The 8,580-nt window shown below is 39.2% G+C and overlaps 1 protein-coding gene across 1 annotated transcript; it reads right to left on the reverse strand.

Moving 5' to 3' along the window:
* Positions 1-385: 385 nt before the first annotated feature.
* eif2s2 (eukaryotic translation initiation factor 2, subunit 2 beta) lies at positions 386-6,056 on the reverse strand. Its single transcript, XM_064965472.1, has 9 exons — positions 5,895-6,056; positions 2,981-3,161; positions 2,762-2,862; positions 2,332-2,464; positions 2,124-2,227; positions 1,712-1,860; positions 1,191-1,247; positions 991-1,076; positions 386-656 (listed from the first exon to the last, which is right to left on the reverse strand). Exons 1-9 carry the CDS (start codon positions 5,910-5,912, stop codon positions 481-483), a joined length of 1,005 nt encoding a protein of 334 aa, XP_064821544.1. The 5' UTR covers positions 5,913-6,056; the 3' UTR covers positions 386-480.
* Between the last annotated feature and the right edge of the window lie 2,524 nt (positions 6,057-8,580).

An 8,580-nucleotide genomic window follows, 5' to 3' on the forward strand; every position in this document is an offset into this window, starting at 1 on the left:
ACCAGGGTCTGTGGGTCACCTCTAGCACTGAGATGCAGTGCTTTAGACCGCTGCGCCACTTAAGATCCACAAATTATAGGACAGATACTTCAAACCAAACCTATAGATTTTGGGAGGGGGAGGGGGTAAACTGTTCCATGTAGTGAATCTGTTAATGAATAATAAAAAATACACATCAGTTTGAATGCACCCTAATACAGCCCTTTAACTTTGGCATTCAAAACACTGAGCTTTCTTTTAAAAAATGTGAAAACCTGGTGCACACACAGTGAAGGTGTAGACAAAATAATTGATTTCAAAGTAGTATAGATTAGACAACACATTAAGTTCATCACCTTGGCCCTCCATAGTGATGGGATGATAGAATTGGGAAATATAGACAGCGTCTGATCACACAGATGGTATGCGATTTATTAATTTCTTTACAATAGGCAGCGGTAACAAATCCACAGTCCATAAAAGCATCCAGCCTGGCCCATCCTAATTGGCTTTGGCGCGGAGCTGTGCCCTCTTGCCCGTGACAGCCTGGAAACCAGCCTTGATGCTGGCAACGGAGCAGCGGGAGTGGCATGTCTCACACTGCAGGAAGTAGAGTCGTGTGTCCTTCTGGAGGATGGTGTCGGGGGAGCGGCATGTATGGCACGTCACATACTCCTCTGTGAAGAGAGGGAAAGAAACACTGGCGTGAGACTGGGAAGTAAAGCGGATTTATCTAATTAATCTTAACAGTAAGTTATTCAAAATGCAATAAAAGAGCCTACGCTACAAATTGACATAACGTGATCTCTGGAGAAACATCTCCAGCAGGTCTGGTTATGAGCATGGCTTGCGAAGCATGTTGCATCCCTATCATATTAAACACATTTTTGTAAGTACAGTAGATAAACACCATCCTCTCAATTGCAATTATATGATGAACTGAAATCAGAATTATATCAATTAAATAGAGATGTGTACAAAGGTAGGACAATTGTCAACACAAATACTTACTAATATATCTCCGTAAGACATTCTCTATCTGTTTCTGCTGGAATCTTCCTTTGATGATGAGCTGATTAGTTCCGTCTATAGAACCACTGTTGCAATAAAAAAGTTTCATTCATGAATCCATAGCATTCTTAAACTTATTCATTTAACAATTATAATTTAAGCATGATCTGTTTTTCTTCACTTGCCGACCCAAACCTTACCTTGTTCCAAGCTCAGCCAACAAGAAGGCCAGGAGATGTTTTGGCTGGCGATGCAACCTGTCAAGAAATTAGCAAATGATTAGCAAATCAACAAGTGAGAGTGAAAGTCATAAAAACTCCACATCTCTAAAAAAGGCAACAGGGGATCCCAGGATACTGGCATATACGGTTGGGCGGTATCCAGATTTTCATAGTCATAACGTTTCTGTACCATACTGGGGTATACGGTATTTCCGGAACGGCACACAAAGGGGCACTACAAAAAAAGTTTCAATTGGAACAGGGATCTTGATCCAGGCGGGGATTGATTGTAGCTTGAGCTTGACATCTAGCCACTTAGCTAGCAAGTTCAAAAACCAAATGCATAGCTGAAGCCCTGCACTGGATATTATTTGACATCGTAGATTTCTTAAAGTTATAACGTATAGTTAATAAGCAGTGGCATATTATTGAAAATAATATTGTCAGTATTTTGAAATACCCCGGTATATCGCCCAAGCCTAGTGGCATATCATTCTCACAGTTTGCAGATGTCTGTGAAGTTAACGAAGGAGGACTTCTTGGTGCCCACTCGGACCACCTGGGGAGGCTTCATGACAAACTTCCTCTTCTCCCCAGCCACCATGTCAGGGTTCTTTTCCCGCATGATGTTGAAGACGCGGTTCAGCAGCTATAAGGGAGGGAGATGAGTCAGCCTGGATTTTAGGATGAAATACTTGGGAAACACCACATAACATTCACGTCAACAAGATGTGACCAATTCATTTTCTAAACGAAGATGTGACTAACTATTCCTTTCTTTAAGGTCATGATGACCAGGTGTCTTCTCCTACATCTTAGGGCGCTTATGAAAATGTTCAGTTGGTAATAACTTGGGTGTAATATTCCTCTAAAATCTTAAAAAGTCTCTCTTGACCCAGACTTAGATTGTACCTCGTCATATGTGTAGTCTCTCTCTGAGCCCGCCCACGCAGGGCCCGACTGTGTGCTGCTGAACGTGATGTCGTCAGTGTTCTTTCCATCTTCATCTTCCTGGGCTGTAAACCACAAGGTATGATGGACCAAAGGTCAGTTTGCATGCTGGTTGTATTAATTAAACGCATTATAGCTTTTATCCAGCCTGTAAATTTGGTACACTCACCGTCATCTTTGATTTCCATGTCATCATCCATGTCGAAATTCACAGCCTTTGACTTCCTTTTCTTTTTTCCTAGTTCCAACATCAAGTCGTCCTCGTCGTTGGTTTCGGAGGGCTCTGCCTCAATTTTCAGCTCCTGTACATCGACAGTTTTGCAATACAGTCAATTTAATACATACTACAATGTCAAGCCACAACAGATACACTGTATAATTGAAAGAAACATAACATTTTAACTTTCTACATATGCAAGGATATATCTTATCCCTAAATGTGAGACATGAAGTGGACAAACTACAAAGTTGAAAGGAATCCATTTAGTAGATAAGTCAACAAACATTATCATTTAACAGACGCTCTTGTGGAAACGTGTTAAAAAAGAAGGCAACATTCTAAACACTAAGGTCCACTGGGCACTTGACCCAAAACGTACCTTCATTCCATCCTCTACGTCATTGTCAAATGTCTTTGCTTTCTTCTTTTTTTTCTTCTTCTGGTTGAAGAAATTTAAGTCGTCCAGGTCATCAGAGATTTCTGGAAAACAAACAAACCAAGATCAAAAAGTTGTACTTACAACAGATCTTAGAAAATTCTGACTACATGCAAGCTCACCATTTAGGTTTATATTATGTTAAGGTTTTGCCTTCCTCACCTTTCCTCCTTCCCTCATCCTCATCAAAGTCCACCTCTCTGTCCTCTCCTCCATCCACCTCCACCTCCTTTGTTTCTGGCTGTGGAGCATCCTCACTGGCACCGTCCCCTCCTTCTTCATCCAACATGAAAGGCTTCTTCTTCTTTTTCTTCTTCTTGGACATGTTGGGGTCAAATATCATCTACAAAGCCAAAAGAAAAAAGTGTTACAAATGGCTGACCCCTATGACACTGTCAGTATTACATCTTGCAAATATAGCTAGCTTAAAAACCTGTTGGGGATGACAAATATTGGCAGATGTGTTCCTAGTCAATGTTGCATCATGATAAGGAATTCATGTGTAATGTTAGCTAGCTTGCTGTCAGTAACTAGTTAGTATTTCGCTAGTCTGATTGTTCAGGTGAAAATGCACAATTAATTGGTATATACAGCATGACATTAATGCCTCCAAAATCATGTAAATGTTCCTTACAAGCCATAATATTGAATACAATTCCATTTAAACTCGGGCTCCCGAGTGGCACAGCGATCTAAGGCACTGCATCTCGGTGCTAGAGGTGTCACAACTAGAGGTCGACTGATTAATCAGAATGGCCGATAAATTAGGGCCGATTTCAAGTTTTCATAACAATCGAAAATCGTTATTTTTGGGCGCCGATGTGCCGATTTTTTAAAATATTTTTTATATACCTTTATTTAACTCGGCAAGTCAGTTAAGAACACATTCTTATTTTCAGTGATGGTCTAGGAACGGTGGGTTAACTGCCTCGTCCAGGGGCAGAACGACAGATTGTCCCTTTGTCAGCTCGGGGGATTCAATCTTGCAACTTTACAGTTAACTAGTCCAACGCAATAACGACCTGCCTCTCTCTCGTTGCACTCCACAAGGAGACGTTACGCGAATGCAGTAAGCCAAAGTAAGTTGCTAGCTAGCATTAAACTTATCTTATAAAAAACAATCAATCATAATCACTAGTTAACTACACATGGTTGATAAAATTGTTTCCGAAGTGAAATGGCTAGCTAGTTGTCGCGCGCTAATAGAGTTTCAAACGTCACTCGCTCTGAGCCTTCTAGTGGTTGTTCCCCTTGCTCTGCATGGGTAACGCTGCTTCGATGGTGGCTGTTGTCGTTGTGTTACTGGTTCGAGCCCAGGGAGGAGCGAGGAGAGGGATGGAAACTATACTGTTACACTGGCAATATTAAAGTGCCTATAAGAACATTCAATAGTCAAAGGTTAATGAAATACAAATGGTATAGAGGGAAATAGTCATATAATTCCTATGATAACTACAACCTAAAACTTCTTACCTGGGAATATTGAAGACTCATGTTAAAAAGGAACCACCAGCTTTCATATGTTCTCATGTTCTGAGCAAGGAACTGAAAAGTTAGCTTTCTTACTTACATAGCACATATTGCACTTTTACTTTCTTCTCCAAAAACTGTGTTTTTGCATTATTTAAACCAAATTGAACATGTTTCACTATTTACTTGAGGCTAAATTAATTTTTATTGATATATTCTATTAAGTTAAAATAAGTGTTCATTCAGTATTGTTGTAATTGTCATTATTACAAATAAAAAAAATATTGGCTGATTAATCGGTATCGGATTTTTTGGTCTTCCAATATTCAGTATCGGTGTTGAAAAATCATAATCGGTCGACATCTAGTCACAACAGACCCTGGTTTGATTCAAATCTAATCACATTTTATTGGTCACACACATGGTTAGCAGATGTTAATGCGAGAGTAGCAAAATGCTTATGCTTCTAGTTCCGACCGTGCAGTAATATCTAACAAGTAATCTAATAATTTCACAAGAAAAAAACTAAAATTCTAGGCTGTATCACAACCAGCCGTGATTGGGAGACCCATATGGTGGTGCACAATTGGCCCAGTTTTCTTAACTGGCTTGCCTAGTTAAATAAATACTTCCTCCACTGGTTGTCTGAAGTTTTCCTTCTGCAGCTCAAAATTTGAGAAAACATCCACAGGGAAGTATTGTTTACCCAACGTTATAGTGCTGATAGGTATATGGTTAGGCACAGAGATAAAGTTATATTTAAATTGGACATTATGTTTCTCTCGTCAGTAACTATTGAGCCAAGCATCTCATGACAAAAATGTCATATTGAAATCAGGGGAGGATGGAGAACCATTTATTTTAAAATCACAATAAAATTGTGTTCATTATCCTCCTGATTCAGAAAATACTATTTGTACTGTCATAACATGATTTGTTCAATAGCTAGTTAACGAGGGAAATCGAATATCCAATATTAAACTATTTTTTTATCTCAGTACTCAAGATAAACGATACTTGAATGTGGATATTTTGTCTCACATTTTGAGCAGCTAAAGGACAAACCGCAGAGATCACCGGTAGTTCAAATGTAATTTTATTCAACATTCTGGCTCGTAAGGAACATTTAGATGATTTTGCAGGCTTTACCGCCAGGCTGTAACTACTATAAAGTAATTAATTGTGTTAGCTAAACAATGTATCCAATTCCTTAGTGGAGCCGTATATGCTCATATTTAAGATGGCAACAACAATTAGACTGTTGGCCATATGGATGGAAACTAGCGGCGACGAATCACTTCCATTCGAGCACACAATGAAGAAATGTCTGTTAGTTAACTATAGTAGCTAGCTATTGCATTGTCAGCCAAATTAAATTGAATCAGAGACTTTCACACAATACAAATAGTTCGCAAGTTACATTGCCAGGATTTTTACTATTTTTTTCTCTCGAAATGAAGCAGCTAAGGGGCGGCTAACGTTAGCCAGTAGTTAGCTAGCTAGCTTACTGCCTCATGTCATGCTCACACATGTGTAGGCCATAATGACGTTTCTCATGAAGACGAATTTACAATGGTAAATCACTATATAAAACGGGATTAGTTACCTCGTCGTCTCCCGACATGTTTCCAGACTATGATAACGATGAAAATCCCGTGCAATATGTGTTTTAACCAACCAAATCATTCAGTTTCGGGTTTCTTGCATCAGCTACCGGGCACTAGAAGATGCGCAAGCGCAGAAGTTCCATCTTTCATGCGCATGTGTAGAAATATCTACTGGGATATGTTTTTTTGTTTGTTGCTCCACCTCAACCTTTAGGTCAATGTCAATATCTACGAAGATGGAGATAGGATAGGCTTTAAAGCAAGTATCTTTCACAAATTATGCATTACTATTTTTTCTAACTTTTAAACTATTTATTTTTTAAGCCACAATAAAAATATTTCCATAGTTTTCTTTGCATAGTATTTATATTTACTACTGTATGTATATGTACAGAGCCTCCATTGAGATCCAAGGTTCACAACATGTATTTCATGCATGTTATACCAAACAACGTGTTAGTTGCTGGAGCATTTTACTCAGAAACTCAGATATTTCTCCAACAATTTTATGGTCTCAAAAACATAATTATTTTGCACATAGTTATTCATTGGAGTTCTTATTTTGGGCCTGTATTTAGCATTTTATAAGGATCACCACTAGCTGCTACTTTTCCTGTGGTCCAAACAGGAACAAAAACAACACATCAAAATTAAACAATAGTCTACATCAGGTAGGTAGCCTAGTGGTTAGAGCGTTGGACTAGTAACCGAAAGGTTGCAAGATTGAATCCCTGAGCTGACAAGGTAAAAATCTGTTGTTCTGCCCCTGAACAAGGCAGTTAACCCAGTGTTCCTAGGCCATCATTGAAAATAAGAATTTGTTCTGAGCTGACTTGCCTAGTTAAATAAAGGTAATAAAAACAATACAAGACATTGTGCACTATACAAACAACAATACAATATCACAATGTGAGTGTGTGCTAGGGGAGGGTTTCCCAAACTCAGTCCTGGCCCCCTGGGTAGATTTTTTGTTTTTTCCCCTAACACTATACAGCAGATTCAAATAACCAACTCATCATCAAGCTTTGATGATTTGAATAACAGAGTATATTACTAACAAGTATATTACTTGCTAAAGTTCAGTCCCTGGACGATAAAGTAGACGAGCTCAAGGCAAGGATCTCCTTCCAGAGAGACATCAGGGACTATAACATACTGTGCTTTGCAGAATCATAGCTCTCTCCGGATATATTGTTCCACTCCAGCGGGGTTCTCTCCACTGTGACGATTAGAACTTATCCAAACCAAAAGCTGTGGAAAGATGGCAGCATTCACGCAAAACTGAAAGCTTGAACCACCACATTTAACCATGGCAAGGTGGATTGTATTTATCGTCATTGGTCATTTAGGTCAACATTGGATCATTCAGAGATCCTCACTGAACTTCTGGAGAGAGTTTGCTGCACTGAAAGTAAAGGGGCTGAATAATTTTGCACGCCCAATTTTTCAGTTTTTGATTTGTTAAAAAAGTTTGAAATATCCAATAAATGTCGTTCCACTTCATGATTGTGTCCCACTTGTTGTTGATTCTACACAAAAAAATACAGTTTTATATCTTTATGTTTGATGCCTGAAATGTGGCAAAAGGTCGCAAAGTTCAAGGGGGCCAAATACTTTCGCAAGGCACTGTATGTACATATTCTCATTCACCCCTTTAGATTTGTGTGTATTAGGTATTTGTTGGGGAATTGTTAGATTACGTGTTAGATTTGTGTGTATCAGGTAGTTGTTGGGAATTTTTAGATTATTTGTTAGATATTACTGCACTGTTGGAACTATAAGCACAAGCATTTTGCTACACTCATATTAACATCTGCTAACAATGTGTATGTGACCAGTAACATTTGATTTGATTTTAAGTCTAGGTCCAAAAGGCTCCTTAACAGCTTCAACCCCCAAGCCATAAGAATGCGGAACAATGAATCAAATGACCACCCGGACTATTTGCATTGACACCCCACCTTTGTTTTTACACTGCTGCTCCTCGCTGTCTATTATCTATGCATAGTCACTTTACCCCTACCTACATGTACAAATTACCCAAAAACCCTTCACTAACCTGTACCCCCGTACATTGACTCGGTACCAGGACCCTCTGTATATAGCTTTGTTAATGTAATTTTATTGTCTTTATTTTTTGTCTTTCATTTATTTCGTTAATATTTTCTTAACTATATTTTCTTAAAACTGCATTGTTGGTTTAAGGGCTTGCAAGTAATCATTTCACAGTAAGGTCTAATCTGTTGTATTCGGCACGTGAAAAATAACATTTGATTTGATTTTGAAGCAAGTGGGGCAAACAGACTGGGACAGGGAGAGATTAAATATGTCTGTAAACACTCCAGACACTTGGTCTGCACCTGCTCTGAGGACACAGATGGGATGCCGTCTGGGCCAACAGCCTTGCGAGGGTTAACCCACACTTAAATGTCTTACTCACATCGGGGATGGAGAACGATAGCTAACAGTCCTGTGTTTTCCTCAAAGTGGGCAAAGAAGGTGTTTCGCTTCTCCGGGAGCGAAGTGTCGGTCCCTGCCACATACATCTCGTGTCTGAGCCAATGAATTGGGATGATTGCCTTACACAGGGTCTGTTTGTACACATACATGTTCCCAGTCACCTTGCCGTGGTTAAATGCAGTGGTTTGCGCTTTCAGTTTTGCACAAATGCTGCCATTTATCCAG

Source organism: Oncorhynchus masou, chromosome 5, assembly GCF_036934945.1.
Source record: "Oncorhynchus masou masou isolate Uvic2021 chromosome 5, UVic_Omas_1.1, whole genome shotgun sequence".
Lineage (NCBI taxonomy): Eukaryota > Metazoa > Chordata > Actinopteri > Salmoniformes > Salmonidae > Oncorhynchus > Oncorhynchus masou.